Genomic DNA, 25,237 nt, shown 5'->3' on the forward strand with positions numbered 1-25,237 from the left:
TTTTTTTTTTTTTATTATGCAAAAAGACAATTACAATATTTACAGATGAGAGATTAAATGCAAAATACAAATACATCCAGAGTTATAATAAAAAAAAGAAAAAAAGAAACATATATATCGATGAAATAATAATAATAATAATAATAATAATAATATGCTGCTCTTTTAAAGTGAATGGGGACTCAACCTTGTCAAGCTCCACAATTGACCACAGAAGCATCATAAAAGTAGTTCATGTGACTCGTGCATGACATTACAAGTCTTCTGAAGTCATACTATGGATTTATGCGAGTACCAGACTGAAATTTGAAAGGAGAACTATTATGCCTCTTTCACAAGATGTGATGTAAGTCTCTGGAGAATGCATCTGTGAAGTTCACTGCAAAAACTAAAAAATAGACTAAAAATTCTTAGATCAAGAAGCATTTTTTTTGACAAGTAAAAATTATTTTCTTGATTTTAGGAAAAATAAGTAAAAATTAAGTGAATTTTCCTTAAAACAAGCAAAATAATCTGCCACCGGAGTAAGCAAAATAATCTTAATCCAAACTGAAAACAAGATTATATATCTTATTTTTGGTTTGATATAAGATTATTTTATTTACCCCACTGGCAGATTATTTTGCTTGTTTTAAGGAAAAGCTATTTATTTTCTGAAAATAAGAAAATAATTTTTACTTGTCAAGAAAATGCTTCTTGATTTAAGAACTTTAAGATATTTTGACTAGAAACAAAACAAAAACTTTAAGTAAGAACAGTATTTTTGCAGTCTTTCAGCTCATTTATTATAGTTTGTCAAATTTGCCCCTATTTGTGTGTGAGCAAAAACACACCGTGTCCCTTTAAATGCAAATGAGCTGCTGCTCCCAGCCCCCTTTCCAGAAGAGGGCGGAGCTTTAACAGCTCACGCTTTGGTTGCTCAACAACAACAAAGCTGGAGAATCTCACGCAGCCAAAATGAGGATTGTCAGTAACGGTGTTCAGCCTTACATTGTTCAAACCGGAGTCGACACTGATGGAGAGACTCAGGAAGAAGTTACAACTTTCAGAATGAATCTGGATGTTTCTGATGGTTAGTGGATAAATTTATGTAGTTGCTGTGGAGTTGATTCAACTCATCGACTAGCATGTGGCGTCATGTTCATCTTTTGTGTTGAATTGACCCTCGTTTGTGAAGCAGTCCGGCGTAAAATGATGGCATGTCAACAACGCTCTACTACAACAACTCTTCCTCTTCTCTAAAGCAGCCCAACATGGCCGCACCCTCTTTTTTGTGTGTTCTCGGGGCAGGGTTTATGTAAATTTTGGGGTTAGTGATGTCAAAGAAAATATCTCCCTTTGCATTGAACTTTGAGTGTCGTAACTTTGCAGATGTTGTTTATGTTCCAACAGCAACATTACACACTTACTAAAGTTAAAAAAGTGAAATCATAATCAAGGACCACTTTAAATCTTCCCCGTTTGCCGTAGCTCTCATTTTCAGCAAATTTGTGGTACTTTCATCATGACACTTTTTTGGGACCACAACAATGTAAATCACTGCTCATTTGTGTAGAAAGAAAGAAAGCAGTACAGGTTTCAAACACCATGAGTAAATGAGAAACTAAATATTTGGGTAAACCAAGCAAGTCTCTTTTGCTCATCAAGAAGGCATTTATTTGATCCAAAATACAGTAAAACAATAATATTGTGAAATAGTATTACAATTTAAAAGAACCGTTTTCTGTCTGAATATATTTTAAATGTAGTTCATTCCTCAAGTTCATATTTCATCACAGATGATGCAAAGTACAAACAATCAGAATAATGAACCAATCATCATCTGTCTTCCTGATTAATACGCTAATCAATGAAACCAATCGTGTAACCTGTGTTAGTAGACAAGCACAACAGACGGACGTCCACACATGTGTGTGTGTGTGTGTGTGTGTGTGTGTATGAACTCTGTTCCCAGAAGAAAACATCTGTCCATTCCAGACAGACTGTGTAAGAGAGGAGGAGTTTTACTCAACTGACCGTCGACTCTGTTGAAAAGCCTCTGCTAAAGTCATTATTGTGTCAGATCCTCCTTAGTTGCTCACTAATAGGAGGACGTTTTACACATCATCACGTTACATAAGACGTGTGTGTGTGTGCAAGTATGGTAACAAATCTGAACGTTATCAGTGTATAATGAATGAAAGTGTTGCGCTCTTCTGTCACTGAGGGACTGAGTGTATTTTTAGCAGAATCAGATTGATATAGTGTTGTGTAAGGGTCTCGGAAAGTTTATTTAGGCAACTGGAATGGAAAGAAATACCTTCAGCTCACAGAGTCATGAGATGACGGCCAGGTCAGGTAACAGTTGAGAAATCAGAGAAAAACTTCTGCCTTAAAAGAATAGTTCATCCAAAAATTATCCCATGATTTACTCGCCAAGGTTCAGACGAACACAATCAGAGATCTATTTAAAAAATACCCTGACTCTGCCCAGCTTTATAATGGCAGTGAATAGTGCCTGAGTTTTTGAAGCTCCAAAAAGTGCATGCATCCATCATAAAAGTTATCCATATGACTCCAGGGGGAGAGAGTCGAGATCCGGCGGATGACGTAGCTCCTCTTCCCTTATATTGATATTTTCTTTATAATGTCTCGTTTTAGACATTCTGTTTTGTTGCTCTATCCTCTGTGCTAACATTACAGCTATCACGCGTCGGGTCAGAGGTCACCCTTCCTCCAGAACTCGACTCTCTCGTGAACGCACATATGTTTTTAGTGCAAAAAACTTTTTAAAATTATAAGTGAACCTCAAGGAATACATTAAAATGAAGACTAATCCATGCTGGATGGACAGGCAGTTAAAAAGGTCACGTGTTAAACTCATAAACATATAACACTAACCCTGGGTTTACAGCTGTGCAGGATTACTCTTTAAAGCTTTGGAGATTTCTCTCTTTATTTATATGTTGTTCCTTCATTTATTTGTACAGTTTATTGATTGCAGAAGCTGATGATTTCCACACAAAGCTTCAGTGTTTCTGAGTGCCTGATTGCTGGAAAAATGAACGGTAGGACGGCCGCTCCAATATGAAGTAGCTCTCACGTGTGGGTCACATTTTCCATGCAGCATTTGAAAGGCTTGATTTAACGTCCAGATTCACTTCAACAGACAAGAACAGATTGTGGTTGTGCTGTTTTTCTGCTGGACAGAGAGGCGGGAACGCTGACTACACACTTACTTCATAACTAGAGCTGGAAGAAATGCTCACAAGCAACCACTCACCAAAACATATCATGGTACTTCCATGTTTGTTGAGAAACATACCATTGTATTCTTTAGAGCACTATTTGTTAATCACTCCATGTTATGGATCAAAGTACATGTTCAGGTCACATTTCATATTTCAAAAATAGCAATATATAGATATATTAGATATATTTTACATAATCATATTAAGGATTTATTAACCCTTTCGATCGTGAGTTTAAAATATTCTAACTGTCCCCCCGGAGTGAGTTTTTTTTAAGGCGACCATTATTTTAGAACGTTTGCCTTTAATGTTTCCATGGCGACGCGTCTTGCGTGTCACGAGCGCTGATCGCAGCAACAATAACACTGTATGACAGATGGATCGCTATTATTTAGTTTTTCCTTTTTTATTTAAAATATTCGAAAAATTGCTTACCATGTCATCAACTATATGATATTCCGATTCTCAAATATGTGTAAGTGAGTGTGCTTTGTCGTTTTAAAACCTTTATAAATGATCTTTATCTTGATCTATAATGCGAGTTGGGCGCCGCCATCTTAGTTTGCCCCGCAGTTCACAGACTCCTATCAGTCGGATTTACAGCAGGTGAATTCATCAATTTCTCCCGAAATATATGTAAGTAAGTGGCTGGTGAACTGGAAGAATAATAGAGTAAACTTTATAGTTATTAGGCCCATTATGTGCGTCTGATATGAATAAATGTCGGCAAATTATATTTGTTATTGCTGCTTCCACTGATGTCGGACATCAGTGTGTATTTTATAAAACTCTTAATGTATTGTTTTAATGGTGCTTATGCATATTTAAATGTCTGAAACCTTAAAAGAAACATTATGTGGCTGAAAACGCTGCATAGCTGTGATATATGACAAGAGCTGCTTTAACTTTAGTTAGTGTGTAATGTTGCTGTTAGAGCATAAACAACATCTGCAAAGTTATGACGCTTAAAGTTCAATGCAAACTGAGATATTTTCTTTTACAGAAATCAGGACAAACGGCTGGTAGGGACTACAACTACAACAATCAAGGCTGAACACCATTACTGACAATCCTCATTTTGGCTGTGTGAGATTCTCCCGCTTTGTTATTGTTGAGCAACCAAAGTATGAGCTTTTAAAGCTCCACCCTCTTCTGGAGCAGCAGCTCATTTGCATTTAAAGGGACACACACAAAAACTGCGTGTTTTTGCTCACACCCAAATAGGGGCAAATTTGACAAGCTACAATAAATGCCCTGTGGGGTATTTTGAGCTGAAACTTCACAGACACATTCTGGGAACACCAGAGACTTAGATTACATCTTGTGAAAAGGGCCATAATAGGGGTAACCCTTTAATAAGGGTTAAAATCAATACTAAAATCCTATAAAGAAAAATTCCTTACATTTAAAGGAATATCTAAACATAAGATGTTTTAATTTTAATTATTGTATAAATTATATAAAAAATATTTTAGTAAGAGTTGTTTATTGCTCATGTTTGTTTTTTCTTAAAATATTATTTTATAAAATAATAAAAAAAAATAATTATAGGTTATATAACAGTAATAAAATTTAGGAAATTAATTGTCTTTGCAATAAATGTCACAGAACAAAAAATCTTGATTTGAAGGCAAAATACTCAATATTTACAAAATAATTCATTCCCATTTCAAACAGTTCCTGTGTGACCACAATCACATTAGTCATTGGAAGATCCAAATATGACGTCATGCTTCTAAAAATAGAATTCCGATGATGTCAAAGAAAAGGCACTCATGCATGAGATCAGAATCTGATTCACAGCTGGCATGAGGGTGGAAATGGGGTATTATCATGACAAATCCATATTCACAATAACATGAGCTATTCATTATAGAGCCAAAATAAAGTTAGCAGAACTGCAGTGTATGAATAGATACAAGGACACATGTGTTTCTTTAAGAACGCAGATCTAGTTACCTCCTCCTCTGTAACATAAAGCACCAGTGTGCAGCCTGAACATGACCATATAAATCTGACCTCTTTGGTTTATATTAGCAGACGTTAGGCTCCTGTGTGCAGCTCCGCACCAGAGCGCGGGCCCCTCGGCGGAGCTGCGCGAGGGAGTCAGCGTGCGACATATGGTTCTGTTTTACTCTACCATGCGCGCTGATTTCACCTTATAAGGGCCGAAGGGCCGTCTGGTGCCACTTCTACTAGAGAGAGAGGGAGTGAAAGAGACAGAAAGAAAGATGGCAAAACAGCCCAGAGAGTCTGTTTCATTCCACAGCTGGCCATATTCATGTAAGACTGGAATATGGAGGAAATATGACACTTTTTCCCTGAAGTTCTTCATATAACAGTCGGTCTACACTGCAAACATTGTTTGTTGACTACAGAATGTTCTAGTTGTGTGTCACTCACTCTCGGTGTAGACATTTACAAAAGTTACAGCACATTATATACAGTATACAATTTGTGAAAAATTATAAACTTTTCAATCTGTAGAATGCAACATTGGGGTCACATTACCTACCAAGTGACAAGTTTATATGCAAGTCAAAAAACAAAAAATCTGTAAAATCATGGCAAACTTATGGTTTTCGTGCCCTGCACTACTTAAAGGGTTAGTCCACCCAAAAATGAAAATTATGTCATTAATGACTCACCCTCATGTCGTTCCAAACCTGTAAGACCTCCGTTCATCTTCGGAACACAGTTTAAGATATTTTAGATTTAGTCCGAGAGCTTTCTGTCCTTCCATTGAAAGCGTTTATACAGTAGACTGTCCATGTCCAGAAAGGTAATAAAAACATCATCAAAGTAGTCCATGTGACATCAGAAGTTTTTGAAGCATCGAAAATACATTTTGGTCCAAAAATAACAAAAACTATGACTTTATTCAGCATTGTCTTCTCTTCCGGAATCCTTTCCATTGAATTGATTTCATTGAATTGATTCCATTGAATTCAGCATTGTCTTCTCTTCCGGGTCTGTTGTATATCCGCTTTCACTCCACAGTGACGCTGCTTCTTCTTCTTCTTTCCTGTTTTACGGCGGTTGGCATCCAGCTTATTGGTGCATTACCGCCCCCTTCTGCTCCGGACAGTGATGCTGCTGATGTGTTATCCGGTGCGCCTGAGCTTCGTTTACAGTCTGAGGGAGACGCACGCTGTATTCAAGCTATTCTATATTGTTTGTATTTTGGTATTGCTATATTATTTAAAATGGTGCGCAGGTGTACATGTCGCGGATGTCCTTATCGCGTCACTGTCCGGAGCAGAAGGGGGCGGTAATGCACCAATAAGCTGGATTCCAACCGCCGTAAAACAGGAAAGAAAAAGAAGAAGCGTCATTGTGGAAAGCAGATATATACAACAGACCCGGAAGAGAAGACAATGCTGAATAAAGTTGTAGTTTTTGTTATTTTTGGACCAAAATGTATTTTAGATGCTTCAAAAACTTCTAACTAACCCACTGATGTCACATGGACTACTTTGATGATGTTTTTATTACCTTTCTGGACATGGACAGTATACCGCACATACATTTTCAATGGAGGGACAGAAAGCTCTCTGACTAAATCTAAAATATCTTAATTTGTGTTCCGAAGATGAACGGAGGTCTTACGGGTGTGGAACGACATGAGGGTGAGTCATTAATGACATAGTTTTCATTTTTGGGTGAACTAACCCTTTAACAAACTTTCCATATACTGTTAGGGGTGAGATACTGTGACGAGACAGTTTGCTCTCGAGACAAGACACGAGATTGAGTTCACAAGAATGAGACGAGAAATCCTCAATGAAGAAATACATGACTGGTAAAATAGTCTGCAGATGCATTTGATACATTTTAACTAATCATCTTGTAATGAATGTCATTTCAGTTCTACTTTCTGAGTATGAATTATCATATGCAGTAAAAGACAACAATACTCTGTAAAAGGTTTTGCCACAAACTCAACTGACTCTCCTTTATGATTTCATATGTAGCTTAGAACTGTACATGATTCATGAGCTTCCACAACTTTTGATCTCCTAACTGAACTCATTTCCACAAATTGATCATAGAAATAAAAAAGTGTAAATAAAAAGAACAACACATTAGTCTTATTAAGCGCAATCAATAAGTGCAACCATAATCAAAGTACTCTCTCAATATTCAAAATGTAAAAAGAAAACACATTTTTCAAGCATGATACAGAGCTGAGAGATGCTTACAACTACACAGCCCAACCTAAGATAGCTTTCATATTGGGAGATATTTGCATGCATCAGGGAGCCACCTTCAAAATGCAGGGTATTGAAGTCATGTTTGAATGTGTGCTCGCATTTTACTTTCGCTTTCGATTTTGTGACCGCGCATTCTCTGTGTATAAGGAGCGGCGGTGGTGAGCGCACATTCTACAATACAAGACATTTGTCATTCACTTAGAATCTGTTGTGCAACTAATTAGGGCTGCATGATACATATTGCGATTTATCACAGATTTTATCACAAGCGATTTGGCAAAGGCTGCGATTATTTTATGCACAGCTTGTCAGAGCTGTACAGCTCTGTGATCAGTAGTAAATGATTCTTCATCTGAAAGCCAGAGGGCGCTGTAGTGCAAAAACTCCAAATACAGGTGCTGGTCATACAATTAGAATATCATCATAAAGTTGATTTATTTCACTAATTCCATTCAAAAAGTGAAACTTGTATATTATATTCATTCATTACACACATACTGAAATGTTTATTTCTTTTAATTTTGATGATTATAACTGACAACTAAGGAAAATCCCAAATTCAGTATCTCAGAAAATTAGAATATTGTGAAAAGGTTCAATATTGAAGACATCTGGTGCCACACTCTAATCAGCTAATTAACTGAAAACGCCTGCAAAGGCCTTTAAATGGTCTCTCAGTCTAGTTCTGTAGGCTACACAATCATGGGGAAGACTGCTGACTTGACAGTTGTCCAAAAGACGACCACTGACACCTTGCACAAGGAGGGCAAGACACAAAAGGTCATTGCAAAAGAGGCTTGCTGTTCACAGAGCTCTGTGTCCGAGCACATTAATAGAGAGGCGAAGGGAAGGAAAAGATGTGGTAGAAAAAAAGGGTACAAGCAATAGGGATAACCGCACCCTGGAGAGGATTGTGAAACAAAACCCATTCAAAAATGTAGGGGAGATTCACAAAGAGTGGACTGCAGCTGGAGTCAGTGCTTCAAGAACCACTACGCACAGACGTATGCAAGACATGGGTTTCAGCTGTCGCTTTCCTTGTGTCAAGCCACTCTTGAACAACAGACAGCGTCAGAAGCGTCTCGTCTGGGCTAAAGACAAAAAGGACTGGACTGCTGCTGAGTGGTCCAAAGTTATGTTCTCTGATGAAAGTAAATTTTGCATTTCCTTTGGAAATCAGGGTCCCAGAGTCTGGAGGAAGAGAGGAGAGGCACACAATCCACGTTGCTTGAGGTCCAGTGTAAAGTTTCCACAGTCAGTGATGGTTTGGGGTGCCATGTCATCTGCTGGTGTTGGTCCACTGTGTTTTCTGAGGTCCAAGGTTAACGCAGCCGTATACCAGGAAGTTTTAGAGCACTTCATGCTTCCTGCTGCTGACCAACTTTATGGAGATGCAGATTTCATTTTCCAACACCTGCACACATTGCCAAAGCTACCAGGTACCTGGTTTAAGGACCATGGTATCCCTGTTCTTAATTGGGCAGCAAACTCGCCTGACCTTAACCCCGATAGAAAATCTATTGGGTATTGTGAAGAGGAAGATGCGATATGCCAGACCAACAATGCAGAAGAGCTGAAGGCCACTATCAGAGCAACCTGGGCTCTCATAACACCTGAGCAGTGCCACAGACTGATCGACTCCATGCCACGCCGCATTGCTGCAGTAATTCAGGCAAAAGGAGCCCCAACTAAGTATTGAGTGCTGTACATGCTCATACTTTTCATGTTCATACTTTTCAGTTGGCCAAGATTTCTAAAAATGCTTTCTTGTATTGGTCTTAAGTAATATTCTAATTTTCTGAGATACTGAATTTGGGATTTTCCTTAGTTGTCAGTTATAATCATCAAAATTAAAAGAAATAAACATTTGAAATATATCAGTCTGTGTATAATGAATGAATATAATGTACAAGTTTCACTTTTTGAATGGAATTAGTGAAATAAATCAACTTTTTGATGATATTCTAACTATATGCCCTACCCCAGAAGATAACGTATGACATTCCAGGAAATCCCTATGTGCGTCATACAATTGCTGTAGCTGAATAAACTGAAGATTGAAACGCTTTGATTGCTTAAACGACTAATAACACACGACTACCTTATTTTGTGTAAGAAGCCACATCATCTCGCAGAAGGATGCTAAACTGTCGTTATTAAGTGAGATTGGAGTAAACTACGTTATTAAATGTTGTCAAGATGTTTATAAATGCTTCTCATGTCTGGAAAGATGTTTGATGTATGTTGCTTTTTCAAATGTACATTATAAGCAACTCAAACTCACAGTGCTTTCAGTTGGATTAGGATTTGGAGCCATACTTCATTGACAAGCTGCGCATAAAAAAGAAGAAAACAATCACAGCCTTTGCGATTTCATAATCGCACTAAGAATTGTATTTAAGTACGATTTCAATGTTATTTTTATATCATGCGATATTTCGTGCAGCCCTATGACGAATCCTCCGCCATGGTCTTGCCAGTCATTTCATCATTTACTCTCGCCACGTGATCAGTGAACTCCATTTCCTGCTGCACTACATACGACTATAAAAAAACGACAGTGGAGGCGTAATGTAAATGTAGAGGTGGCATATTCTATCATAATTTCACCCTCGCATTCCATCATGGCAATATTGCAAGACTGTTGTGAAAATGTCTGAAAGGAATACTAGCAAACTGTGCCTGTATCTATTGTACACTGCCTTATATTTTTTAAAAACAGTATTTGAAACAGCACATAAACTGCAGTATGCTACATTTTATTTTCAATTTTGTGTAAAAGTCTCACATTTTGTCATTCCAACCAGACGAGAGAGAGAATGAAAAATGTTCAAAAAAAACAAAAATTAAATACATTGTAGGATCTCACAAAGATAACATTGTTTCTGATTCAGTAATGGAAGGTCAAATAGAGCACATTGCATTGTGGGATATAGTTTCTTAGTGTGCTCATTTGCCAAGATGCAGTAGATTAAATAGGCATTCCATGCAGAATGAAATTTTGTATACTGTTCACAGTATAGCTACATGCCCCAAAAAATAGTGGTAGTATAATGAAACTATGAAGAGTAAACATAGCATAGTATGCAATTCTGAACACAGCCATGGTGCAAGATAAATGGACTGGAGCGGTCAACTCTGACGATGAGGATGACAACACTGACCATTACCATCAACATTAAGCAGAGGAGAGCTGTAATCGCCACAGCAACACAGCCAAGCCACAATTGGCTGTAACCACGGTTACACACTAACCCACTAAACAGCAGTCTGTCTGTTGTGGCTGTGTTGGAAAAAAAGTAAGGGTAGGAGGAGGGGGAATAAGGAAGAAAAAGGAAAGAATTTTATGGCACGCTCCCTTTTGTTTATGTTCGAAATTTCAGGAGGAGGGGCTGAACAATTCTCGCCAGCACTCGTGTGTGTGTGTGTGTGTGTGTGTGTATATCTTATTTATTTGAGTGAGCGTGTGTATAAATAGGAGCCAAAATGTACGTGTGTTTGTGTAAATATTGAGTCTGTGTGAGTGTATTTATGCACTTGAGCACAAATGAACGTGTGTATTTGGTCCTGATAAGTACCAGATTGGTACCGTAACACCTCAGGGGCATTTGGTGAACAATCGCCTACTGTGAGCTGCCCGAATCTGGCTTTATTCCTCAGCTGGGCTCTTTGGATCTGTCTGACCCGGGCAGAGCAACTTCATTCTGGGCTCACATGTGGCAGAGCGGGCCCCTTTCCTCCTGGAAGTCAGTCCCAAGAGACTGATTAACAGGGTACTTTCCAATTGCCGGGAAAAGAGAGGAGGAGGAGAGAGAAGCTCCTTTCCAACACCAAGCGAATTGCAGTGACGCCTAGCACCTATATAGACAGAAGCCTTTTGGGGGGGTGCTCACACAGCACACGTCTTTGCATTCAAATACAGATGGAATAGAGCAGAATGCAATTGAGACATGTTTTTACTATTAATAACTTGACACACTGTCTTAAAAATGTAATGCTAATGGCGGGAGATGCTAAAAAAAAAACAGCGAGACATAATAGGTCAACAATTGAAAAATGGTGACACTTTCATGACAATTAAGCACATTATTCCAATCCTCATTTACACTGAAAAATATAACTCAGTGAAACTTTCTTTAACTCGCTCTAACTCAGTGAAACTTGCACACGCAGCATCTCATTTAATTATGTCAACACAACAAATGATGTGATAGGCTACTGGTCACAGAACATGCAAATTTTACAGTCATAATGTGTAAGTTTGTATTGTCGCCAGTGGCGATCTCAACCAAAATATCACTTGCAAATTTATATTTTTGACCGTTTTAGGCCCTGCTTATGTTATTTAAATTATAAAATATTTACATAGAATAATAAATTGTGCTGCACTTTAATTTAAGACATTGTTTTACTATTTTTACTATTAATAACTTGACACACTGTCTTAAAATTTAATGCTAATGGCATGAGATGCTGAAAAAACAAAGAGACAAAATAGGTCAACAATTAAAAAAAATCAAAGAGTTTATCAGTGACTGATCCGCAAAACTCCTGTTTTATTCAACGAATCTCTTAGTTATATCGCGTTTGCACTGTTAGAGAAGATGAAAGCATTTGTGAGTGTGCAGAAATTGAGTTGCAATGACGAGATCACTGCTTTCATGCGCTCAACATGTCTGTGATCGGCTACAGTGTTCATCTCTGCAACCTTTCATGCCACAATCTAAATATAATGCCATAGATCTAAATGTAATGCAGCACTTTTCACAATCAGTTAACCTTGAGAGCTGTAATAGTAAAAACGTGCTAAAAGAGAGAGTAATATTTGGATTTTCATATGCAAAGATGTTAGCCAATCACAGCAGTGGACGTTACACTGAAGTCTCACAGCAGACACGCCCCTTAAAACAGAGCTTTCAAACCAGAGGGCTAAAATCAGGGTAGGAAAAATGCCTTTTATTTATAAATTATGACAAATTTGGATGTAAAAAGCATACTAACATTATAAATGCACCCCAGGAAACATTATAAAACAATAAAACAATGCAGTTCAAGTTCATGACCCCTTTAAATTATAAAATATTTAGAATAATATATTGAGCGGCACTTTAATTTAAGACGTTGTTTTGCTATTAATAACTTGACAAACTCTCTTAAGAATTTAATGCTAATGGCGTGAGATGCTGAAAAACAGCGAGACATAATAGATCAACAATTGAAAAATGGGGACACTTTCATGACAATTAAGCACATATTACTCCAATCCTCATTTACAAAAAATTCCAATTACAGATGCAAGAAAATATTATATTATTTAAATTATAAAATATTTACATAGAATAATAAATTGTGCTGCACTTTAATTTAAGACGTTTTATTATTTTTTTATGCTAATGGCGTGAGATGCTGAAAAAAAAAAACAATGAGACATAAGAGATAATACTTTCATGACAATTAAGCACGTTACTCCAATCCTCATTTACATTGAAAATATATTATTCTAATTACCGTAATGCAAGAAAACATTTAAATTATAATTTTTTTTTTAAATTTTTAAATATTTACATAGAATAATAAATTGTTCTGCAATTTTTTTGAAAAATTGCTCGAAACGGAAGTAGCGATAGTTTTTTCTTCCCTATTCTGGCGTATATCAAGTGAAACGGCTTCTTCAATAAGAAATAAAACTTAGGGTGGAACTCAGTTATAATAAAAAAAGAAACTCATTCTCATTACTGTAATGTGAGATAATGTATATATATTATATTTATGCAGGACAATAATAATGCTGTACCGTTTTTTATTTTAATAAGAGTCAACATAAAGCGGAAATTGCGATTGCCTTTTCTTCTCTACTGTGAAACAATGTAGGACAGGACTTGATTTTGTTCATCTGGAATTGATTTGATCATTGTTACGAAAAACAAAACAAAAAACAAAACAAAAAACTGGTGCAGACAGAACACAAGAAGCACAAAGTTTGACATTACCGTGTTGCTAAGCTAACACGCTACGTTAAATAAGCATAAAAATGCATAAAACACAAATATATTGGGTCGAATACTGCATGGTAATTTGACTTGAGTATTTCTTATTGATATTTTGTGGTGATGAATAAATTAAAGTACATTCAAAAGTGTCATTTCTCTCATCTCACCATCTTAAATTATTTTTTTTCACTCAGCTCATTGCAATGAGATTGCATTCTCAGTGAAGGAAACGTTTGAGGCGGTCTTATATTTTGACCAAAAGATAAGGTCTCTTGGGAGACAAAGTTATTACATTTTGATGGAAGATTATAAAGACATTTTTTGGAATAACTGCCAGTCCTTCACAGTAAAAAGCTCTTCGCTCTGTCCTTCCTGGGACATTCTGTCCATTTTCTCTTTTTACTCTGCCGCCTCATGAGCTGTCTGGATCCCAGCTGGCTCTCGCACACAACCGCAAGCCTACAGGCGCACATACGACACAACAAACAACATCAAACGTGATCTGATCTCAAGATGTTTAAAAAGACTAAACAGGTCTGATTGATTTCATACACATGAACACACGCATACACACGCACGGCAATGACTGTTATCATCTGTTATCAGAACTAGTCCTTTAAGAAAAAAGTAACAAGCGTGTACTTAGGAGTGTATGAGAGATCACATCGAGAATATCACACCTATCAAAACAACACACACACCAACCACAGACCAGCTGCGCACTGACTCACTGAATCATTTGTGGAGTGATATATTGACTCACTGAGCCAGAGAATCATTTGCTGCGTGAGCCGCTGACTCACTGTTTGTACAGCCAAATGACTCTGAATCAATGAAGCCGAACCACCACAAAGGCACCTCAAAAGTTTGTTTATATTCAAAAGTGACACCATATATTAGCAAAACTCCCTCCATACCGGATGAATCCCACAAAGCCTGTCAAGAACAAGTCCAGGTCATTTTTCAGCCCGAAATCAAAGAAAGAACAAGAAATTATACTTTGCATTTAAAAAAATGCCTTTTTTTTTTTTGTGGGCATTTTCATGACAATTAAGCACATTTTATTCAAAATTATCATTTACCTTAAAAGACTTATTACTTTAATATGTGAAAAATATACTATTTAAATGGTAAAATAATTATACAAAATAATACATTGAGCCTTACCATATTTAATTTAAATAAAAATAAATAATGGTAATTTCAGTAATACAGTATATAGTAAATTACATAAATATAATATCATACTATATAAATTTATTATGCTAATATAAAAAATATAAATTTGTATATGTATAAAAAATACATAAATATAAAAATATTTAATAACATAAATATTTTATATAATTTTAATGATATATAAAATATATTACATGAATTAAAAAAATATATTTAGCCAATCTGTACCTTTTTTGTTCCTTGAAGCAAAAATATATTTTACTTCATATTCTATTTTGAATATTTAAAGGTGCCATCGAATTGAAAATTGAATTTACCTCGGCATAGTTGAATAACAAGAGTTCAGTACATGGAAAAGTTGAGTTTCAAACTCCATTGTTTCCTCCTCCTTATATAAATCTCATTTGTTTAAAAGACCTCAGAAGAACAGGCAAATCTCAACATAACACCGACTGTTACGTAACAGTCTGAATCATTAATATGTACGCCCCCAATATTTGCATATTCCAGCTCATGTTCAAGGCATTAGACAAGGGCAGCCAGTATTAACGTCTGGATGTGCAGAGCTGAATCATCAGACTAGGTAAGCAAGCAAGAACAACAGCGAAAAATGGCAGATGGAGCAATAATAACTGACATGATACATGATATCATGATATTTTTAGTGATATTTGTAAATTGCCTTTCTAAATGTTTCGTTAGCATGTTGCTAATGTACTGTTAAATGTGGTAAAAGTTACCATCGTTTCTTACTGTATTTACGGAGACAAGAGAGCCGTCGCTATTTTCATTTTTAAACACTTGCAGTCTGTATAATTCATAAACACAACTTCATTCTTTATAAATCTCTCCAACAGTGTAGCATTAGCCATTAGCCACGGAGCACAGCCTCAAACTCATTCAGAATCAAATGTAAACAAATAAATACCATACTTACGCGATTAGACACGCTGCATGACGAACACTTTGTAAAGATCCATTTTGAGGGTTATATTAGCTGTGTGAACTTTGTACATGCACTGTTTAAGGCAAGCACGAGCTCCATGGGCGGGAAGCGTGAGCATTTAAAGGGGCCGCAGCCTGAATCGGCGCATATTTAATGATGCCCCAAAATAGGCAGTTAAAAAAATGAATAAAAAAAAATCTATGGGGTATTTTAAGCTGAAACTTCACAGACACACTCAGGGGACACCTTAGACTTATATTACATCTTTTAAAAAGACGTTCTACAGCACCTTTAATTAATTCTCAACACCTATTCAGTTGTTCCAATATTCAGGTAAGCCAATCAAAACAGAGGTCATTTACATACAGTAGTCTTAAAGATACAGTAACAAAAGATAAAAACACCCTGTTTGGTGGAAGGAGGAAAAAGGTCATGAACTTCAGGGACAAATATGAAACGTTACCAAACTGTCCTCACAGCAGACCGTCACGACACAGTAGGCAAAAATATTTCAGCCCCAACTTTATTTACATGGTTCTATTACATAACGTGTTATCTGCTTTTATACGACCCCTTTAAATACTCACAGTAGGAGAAGCCCAGCTGTCTGCAGAAGAGAGAGAAAAACATCAACAGAGAGAGAGGGATGGAGGGAAAGCTCCAGACACAGGAAATAGAGGCTCAAGGATCTGGAGCAGAGAGGAAGTCATCGATTGGAGACAGAGCGAGATTGAGAAAGCCAGATTAATACAAAGAACGAGTGTGTTTATACGTCTGAAGCGCTCATGTTTATATCTGCTGTGAGCGGTCAGTGAATGTTCTGCTGAGGAAATGACGTACATGTGTGTAAAAGCTAAATTAAGTCCTCAATCATTGCTCTTCCACAGTATTGCTATCATTAACTAACACTGTTAAAAATCATTTTTCGTTAATTGAAATGAAATAACATTAACAATAGCTGAAATAAAATGGCAAACATTAGATTAAAAACTTAAACTTAAATGAGAATTAGAAATGTTGCCTTGGCAACTAAATAAACTGAAATAAAATAAGTTTAGATTGAAGCACTAAAGTTACTAAAACTAAAACTGAAATTAAAATAAATTATAGCTAAATAGATTTTTTTTTTTTAAAAAAAGCATGAAAAAAAACACCACAAAATTAATAAAAACTACAATTAAAATCTGATTAAAAATAAAAGCTAATTCACAATATTAATAAATACTATAACAGTGAAAATCAAAATCTCAAAAACTACACTGTAAAAAATGTCTTCAATTAACTTTTTAAGTTATCTTTTTTGCACTGATTCAGTAAAGTTGTATTTACTCAGAATATTCCGTCTTTTCAACTTGACAAATTTAAAAGTTACTTGAACTTATAAAGTTTAGTTAGATTAACTTTATGAAAGTAAAGTGAACTTAAATACTGTTTTTGGAGCTGTTTAATCATCCTCTGCTAAGATTTTAAGAGATTTAACTGATTTAGTTTGCAGTTGATATGTTTCAGTGGCTGTCATCAGATTGCTTATTATGTGCAGTAATTAATTTAAATGGGAATGAAAAACTTGTCAACCGAAACTTGACTGAAACATTTGAAATAAAATAATTATAAATTATATTTTAATTATATATTAAATTATAAATTTAATTATTTCGCTGAACTAAAAAAATAAGCCAAAATAGGTGAAATGAACATGATCTTTAGTATTGAAAATGTAACTTCACCTTACTTTCATAAAGTTATTCCAACTAAACTTTGTAAGTTCACATAACTAAATTTATCAAGTTGAAACTGAGTCAATGTAAAAAGATAACTAAAAAAGGTAAGGAAACTTGAAATTCACAATAACTTGCATTTCAAGAACATATTTCAAAACAGACTAAAATATGACAAGAATGTTATCAATTTCTTACCCTCATATAATACTACTCTCTTAAAATTAAAGGTTCCAAAAAGGTTGTTTTTTTGTTTGTTTTTTCTCTCAGTTATGCCATAGAAGAACCCAAAATGGTTCTTCTTAAAAGAACCAGAACTCTTTTTCACTATAAAGAACCTTTTGTGGAATTGAAAGATTCTGTGGATGTTAAAGGTTCTTCAAGGAACCATCAATGCCAATTAAGAACCTTCATTTAGTGTAAACACTTTAAGTTTCAGGTTGGTTCAAATTTCCTGTGCATTTGAGCTATTTTCAGTCGCTGGTGAAGCTCTATCAACAGAAATGCATGTCAAAATGTTTTAATTTGTCTTTTAATATATCTTACATTATAAGAAAAAAAAAGACCCAGAACATGTTTTGTGCCAATCCTGTTACATATTTTCTCAGTTAAATGTCCAAAAATGGCTTGACTAAGCAATAAATTACACCAATCCACATTATTTATGGTCGATATTTTAGTACTTTGTCCAAGAAAAAAAATCATAGAAAGACCTCATCATAACAGTTGAAATGGGGTTCACAGACATGGACCAAAATCCACAAAAGTCTAGTTTTCATTTCATGGGGTCTTTCAGCAAAGACACGAAAAGCCAGTCTTGAACCAGTGGAAAAAGACATGCGATGCAAGTCAGGGACAAATTTATCAAGGACATAAACACATGTGCAGAAAACACACGCGCTCAGGGTTATCGAAGCCTTCGCAGCATGTTATTATTCTTCCATTCGGCCATTGTGTAGTAACTCATGCAAAGTCGTCTTGCTGTTTTTTACTTCAGTGTTGCCAGGGTTTGACGCTTTACTGCCTCAGGCTCTCAGTGCCAGCGGAAAGAGATGTGAGAGTACAGGGAAATGTATGAGAGCAGTTATTTTTACTTGCATGGGAATGAACCCATAGATAAATACAGGAGTGAAGCAGGAGGAGAAGGAAAAAGCATACTGAGATGATCAAAAACATTCCCAAATATAACAACCACACCAGCACTAGCGAGTTATTGATGAATCAATGTTCTGCTAAATAAACCACAGCCACGCTACAAATGACTTGCATAACTAACTGTGTCTGGCACAAACCTTCCTGGAGGTTTTCGTCAAAACTAAGGCGTTTCAACCTGATTCGGTGCATGCAGGAGTCAAACTCTAGATCATGTGTTTTTGAAACAGGGAAAGGTGCCACCTGATTGTAATATGACAAATGTGGAATAAAAGGTTTAGTTAATGATTAGAAGTAGTGTTTTCAAAGTCAACCATCACTATAGCTCATTTTTCACCCCAAAGTTTAACACTTCAGTGAATGTCGATATTGAACTTCCTGCGCACTTATTTTCAACTAATAAAGATTTAAACCATTTCCGAATGTCAGAGACGTGCTGTAAAATATTGCCCGTCTTTATTACTGTGGGTGTCTGTGCTTCTGTTTACGGTGATGTCATGATGTGAGACTGTCATGGCAACAAAATAAACCTCCCACCTCATATGGTCAGTGAGTTTTATCCCAGCCTGTAAAACACGTACACAGATGCACTCAGACAGAAACTCATGATTTTTCTTGGCGTGATTGAACCATTTCTGAGAGCAGGAATTCAGTCCTTTTTCTCAGTCTAATGTCTCCTTTCCACACAGTAATATCTCCATTTTCAAGTTCAGACAGAAGAGCAAACCGCAAACCTGGGTAAAAAGGTAACATTGATCAATGAAGGCCATTACAGACCACTGAAAAAAACTGAGGATGCACCTTTTTTATATTATATTATATTATATTTAACTAATTGATTAAATAGAAATAGAAATTTAATGTATATCAACCAAATGCTACCTTTAAAGTGGTCCTTGATTATGATTTCACTTTTTTAACTTTAGTTAGTGTGTAATGTTGCTGTTTGAGCATAAACAACATCTGCAAAGTTACGACGTTCAAAGTTCAATGCAAAGGGAGATATTTTCTTTTATAGAAATTGCTTTTAAGAACTACAACAAATGGCTGGTAGAGACTACAACAAACTTCTTCCTGGGTTAATGACATCACAAACCTCAATTTACATAAACCCCGCCCCCGAGAACATAAACCTCAATTTACATAAACCCCGCCCCTGGGAACACGCAACAAAGGGGGTGAGGCCATGTTGGGCTGCTTTAGAGAAGAGTTGTTGTAGTAGAGTGTCGTCATCATGCCGCCATTTTATGCTAGACTGCTTCACAAACAAGGGTCAATTCAACACTGGATTTGCACAAAAGATTAACATGACGGCACATGCTAGTCGATGAGTTGAATCAACTCCACAGCAACTACATAAATTTATCCACTAACCATTCAGAAATGTCCAGTTCATCATCATTTTGGCTGCGTGAGATTCTCCAGTTTTGTTGTTGTTGAGCAACCGAAGCGCGAGCTGTTAAAGCTCCGCCCTCTTCTGGAAAGGTGGCCAGGATCAGCAGCTCATTTGCATTTAAAGGGACACACACAAAAACCACTGCAGACCAGCAAAAAACTGTAAAGACTAGGGCTGGGTACAAAATATCGATTTCTCAATTTTAATCGATTCTCATTTTTACGAACCGATATCGATTCTTAAATCCCAAGAATCGATTACTCTGTTTTCAGTTGATGAATGAGCAGAATATGCACCTCCCATCCAATAAATCACAATAATCTTTGTGCTTTGTTAATTTTGATATGAAGCAAAGTCTCAGATTTCAAATGCCGTCCATCTTATTATGAGATTCAAAAAATAATTACTGTTTTGGCGCTGTTTAATGTGGCGTGACAGATCGCTTTAGCGCCTCAGTTAAAGAGAAGCGCATGTGAACATCCTCTCCTCCGCTTTAATACCAGTTACAGCGTGAAATAAACATGAATAAACATCTGAAGGTATGTTAAAATATACAGTACAACTTACTGAAATACGTATCATGTCTCGTGTAATCGCTCAATCAGTGTTTCAACTTCAGAAAGACGTCAATAAAACAGCTTGTAAACAATGTCACGTAATGTCACATTTACCTCAGAAAAACATATTCAGTGACCATAAACTCACTGAATATGAGTTTATATGAAATTTAACTCTATAAATCAACATTCTGATAAATATAGCTATGCACCGTTACATATTCATATTTTTTTTAATGTTCTTCAGTATTTAATGCATGTTTGAATAAATCAGTTATGACAGCCGCGATTTAAATGTTTATATTTAAAAAAATGAATTGGAGTAGAAATATGATTATGTAATTCTAAACTTTATTTATAATAAAAACATCATTTAATTGTAATTTAAGTGTTTTATATATAAATAAGTTCATTTAACCTTCAATATTATTATAGTAGTACCAGCTGACTCCCATGAGTAGTTTACAGCATTAGTCGAGAGATTTTTTTCTTCTAGAAAATTTGCCATGTACTGTAACTGAAATACTACATCCAAAATAATCGAAATCGTAATCGAATCAAATCGAAAGCATGTGAATAGTAATCGAATCGAATCATGAAAATTGTGTCAATACCCAGCCCTAGTAAAGACCACTGCAAACTATGGGAAGGACACTATACAGATCAGTACGAACCAGTAAAGACCATAATATAGCCACACTGACTACAGCTCTTTTCCTGCAGATGAAGCACATTACATCAGCGCTGATCATCTGTGGTCACTGAGTCTATGATGGTTCCTATTAAACATGAGCAAATCAGTGAATCATTGCATGAGGAGAAACAAAAGAGAAAGTTTAGCAAGCCCAAAGCGTCTGGCAGTTTACTATAGACGGCTCATTGAGTGTGAACTGCAGTGTGGAGATGCTCGGTGCGCCTCCAACGAATTGAAATGGATTTCCAATATGCAATCACACAACTTCATATGAAAGTTTGTGCTTTGAAAGTGTGGAAAGCAAATAAGATGTGTGAGGCAGGTTCGATTTGCGCTCACTTTCGTCCAGATTTCAGTGCAGCTGTGAACTTGAGTCTCGCAGCCAGAAAGTGGTCCATCTAAACATTCTGTGCTTTAAATATTTGAAGCAGAAACGTATCTGAATATCAGACAAACATCAGCACCTCAAAAACTCAAGACTTTATCCTTCATTCCGCATCTCTCGCTTCCTCTAGACAGAGAAGCTCCAGTTTGGTTAAAACTTCAGCTGCTTTATGTTATTAGGTGAAACTTAACCCACCAAAAACAAGCAGAGAAGTCTTAAAACTGTAAAAAAAAAAAAAAAAAAAAACAATGCAAAAATGTTCACAAGCAGCTCCTGTTGTTCATAAATGACATCAGTGTGTACCGTCAAACTGTAAATCTTAGCAACTATAAGATTTCTAGACAAAAGTCCATTTGCACAAATGCTTGTTTCAATGTCGTCATTTCAGTATCATTATATTTGGCCCTTCTATTAGTCGTGTTCAATGAACTGGATCTTTTTTTCATGGGCAATAACAGTGGAAATCCAATAAACTTTTTCTGTAGCAAACACTTTACGCTTTGTGTTTATACATAGATTGACTTCTTCACTGGAGAAAAACATGCAAGAGCCCTACAAATGTAGCCTATTATTATTATTATTATTATTATTATTGCCAATTTTACAACGGTTGCCTGATGAAAGATTTCAGTCTTAAACTTTATGCCCTCCCCCCAAAAAAAGAGAGTTCAAAGTATCAGATCTCTCTGCACATACATCTGTAGCCTATGTGAATGGATAACACATGCTCGAGCTCGAGCGCCACAGAAACAAGAGTAAAGAACACAGTGTTCTCAACGCAAGGACGCTGTTGCACGACGCACCGCAACTCCATGTGCGTGAACTCTTGATGCATCTGCTGCTACATAACCTGTGTTTATGAGTTAAATACACTTGTGTAGCTATCTCAACCTTTCCCTTGGGTTGAGACGTCTTTTTGTCCACTTAGAGAAAGACTAAGTATCACTTTTTGGCAATTTTTACATACAGAGATAAATCACATACAATACCATATGAGTTGAGTTGGGTAATGAGTAATAAGTAGCGCTGTTAAATTGATTAATCGTGATTAATCAAGATTAATCACATCTAAATGTTTTTAAATATTTATATTAATATTTATACATACATATATACAAACTTTTATGTTAGATCCGATTAATCAATTTGACAGCACTGGTAAAAAGCATTAATTGTTTTAATGTTTTTTTTGCAGGCTTAAAGTCATCATTATTGACTTTTTATTCAATATTTATTTTTTATATGCGACCTTGCAGCAACATCTCTTCTCTACTCTGGTGACATGTTTACCAACCTGTCACCAATGACGAGAATACTTTTTGTGCAGCAAAAAAACAATGGCTGATTTTAAAACACTGCTTCATGAAGCTTCGAAGCTTTACGAATCTTTTGTTTTGAATCAGTGGTTCAGATTGTGTATCAAAATGCCAAAGTCACTTGATTTCAGTAAACAAGGCTTTGTTATGTCATAATTGTTTCAAAATTTCAATGGTTCACCACTGGGGGGTGTGACTTTGGCAGTTTGATACACACTCCGAACCACTGATTCGAAACAAAAGATTCGTAAAGCTTCGAAGCATCATGAAGCGTTGCTTTGAAATCGCCAGTTTTTGTGTTGAAAAACATTGTTTTTGAACAGTGTTTTTTTGGCGCACAAAAAGTTCTCGTCACTTTATAATATTAAGGTTGAACCACTGTAGTCACATGAACTGTTTTAAATACGTCTTTACTACCTTTCTGGGCATTCAAAGTGTTAATTATCTTGCTGTCAATGCAGGCCTCACTGAGCCTTCGGATTTTATCAAAAATATCTTCATTTGTTTTCTGAAGATGAACGAAGGTCTTACGGGTGTGGAACGACATGAGGGTAAGTAATTAATGACAAATATTAACATTTGAAAAACTTTTGCTTGCCAACTCAAGGTCAGTGCAGCGTTAACCTAATGCAGGAAGCCATTTTGTTGTCATGTGACAAAAACACAAAATAGGTGATTTTCATGTGACATAACCCTCATCATTACTGTGTATCAATAAAATTAAAAATAAAGGTTCCAAAATGGGGTTTTCTCTGCGATCCCATAGGAGAACCATTTTGGTTTCCCACAGAACTTTTCACTGAACAGTTCTAAAAAATAAACATTTTTCTTAGTGTGAAGAACGTTTTAATAATCTAAAGAACCTTTTCTTCCACTATAAAGAACCTTTTGTACAATGGAAGGTTCCATTAATGTTAAATGTTCTCCATGGAACAATCAATGCCAATAAAGAACCTTTAATTTTAAAGGGTTAGTTCACCCAAAAATGAAAATAATGTCATTAATTTCTCACCCTCAAGTTGTTCCACACCCGTAAGACCTTTGTTCATCTTCCGAACACAAATGTTTGTGTGTCAAAAAAACAAAATAATGACTTTTCAACAATATATAGTGATGGGCCGATTTCAAAACACTGCTTCTGAGCTTTACGAAACGAATCGCCAAAGTCACGTGATTTCAGCAGTTTAGCCATTTGATAGGAGATCCGAATCATGATTCGAAACAAAAGATTCATAAACCTCAGAAGCTTCATGAATCAGTGTTTTGAAATCGACCCATCACTAAATATTGCTGAAAAGTCGTTGTTTTGTTATTTTTTGGCGCACATAAAGTATTCTTGTCACTTTATAATATTAAGATAGAACCAACCACTGAACTCACATGAACTGTTTAAAATATGTTTTTAGTAGCTTTATGGACCTTGAGAGTTTCAATGGCTTTGCTCTCAATAGAGGCCTCACTGAGACATTGGATTTCATCAACAATATCTTAATTCGTGTTCTGAGGATGAATGAATGTCTTACAGGTGTAGAACGACACAAGGGTAAGTAATAAATTACATTATTTTCATTTTTAGGTGAACTAACCTTTTAAGAGTGTATTGAGGCATTTTTTTTACTAGATGGCCAGACCACTTGACATCTAAACAGAAGATTTAGAATGTAGAATACAAAATTTAAAAACAAAAAACAAAAAAACAACCTGAATACAAAACTATTACTTCTATGAGCTTTGCACACATAAACCAGACTTTCAAAAAATTCCTCCTTGTCCCCATCCCAGAGATCCCCAGTTATGATTGACAGATAAACAGTGGTAGTATTAAGTATTACAGCAACATCAGCCAACATTCTCCACCCGTCAGTTCAGTCAGATCACAACAAACACCCGCATCACCCACAAACCCGCCCGGGGCATTTCAGCAGCGACGGTCACTTACAGAGTGTGCGTGTCGGTCGGTAGGTCGGACGCCGCGGGGGCCTGATCCAGTCCGATGTTGGAACAATTAACCACGCACGAGTTTTGCGGTCCCACCGCCGTGCACGAGCAGTTACCCGGACACGGGCTACATGCTCTCCCGTCTGCCGTGACACCCGAGAGCGCCTCGAGGCAGCAGAGTGCAAAGAGCAGACTGGAAAATAATCCAAACTTTGGGAGACAGACGCCATGTTTTCGCTTAAACACAATCTGTCCATTTCTACAAGGCATAGCTCACTCGCATCTCATCGCCCCTTCTGTTGGTGAAGTTTTCCTCGGGACGCGGGGAGGAAAGTTCACTCTTTTCCCAGTTTTTCCATAAGAGTATCGGCGTAGAAACAAGAAAGCTTCGGAAATCTCGTTTTCCCCCAAGTTCGGTGACGTCCCCCCTCTATTCCTCCGTTAACGGAACTAGATTCACTTCTTCTCCAGAGGAGGGGAAAAACTCAGGATTCTGCTGTGCCAGAAGTTCCTGAAGAACTT

At 36.4% G+C, this 25,237-nt stretch overlaps 1 protein-coding gene across 2 annotated transcripts in view; it reads right to left on the reverse strand.

Annotated features, from left to right (window-relative positions):
- pkd1a (polycystic kidney disease 1a) overlaps positions 1-25,136 on the reverse strand; it is a 102,094-nt gene extending 76,958 nt beyond the window's left edge. For both annotated transcript variants that reach the window (XM_067403141.1, XM_067403140.1), the window contains exon 1: positions 24,717-25,136. In XM_067403141.1, the coding sequence (XP_067259242.1) occupies positions 24,717-24,985 (269 nt within the window). In that variant the 5' untranslated portion in view covers positions 24,986-25,136. The remainder of the gene's footprint in view (positions 1-24,716) is intronic.
- Positions 25,137-25,237: the final 101 nt, after the last annotated feature.

Source organism: Chanodichthys erythropterus, chromosome 12, assembly GCF_024489055.1.
Source record: "Chanodichthys erythropterus isolate Z2021 chromosome 12, ASM2448905v1, whole genome shotgun sequence".
Lineage (NCBI taxonomy): Eukaryota > Metazoa > Chordata > Actinopteri > Cypriniformes > Xenocyprididae > Chanodichthys > Chanodichthys erythropterus.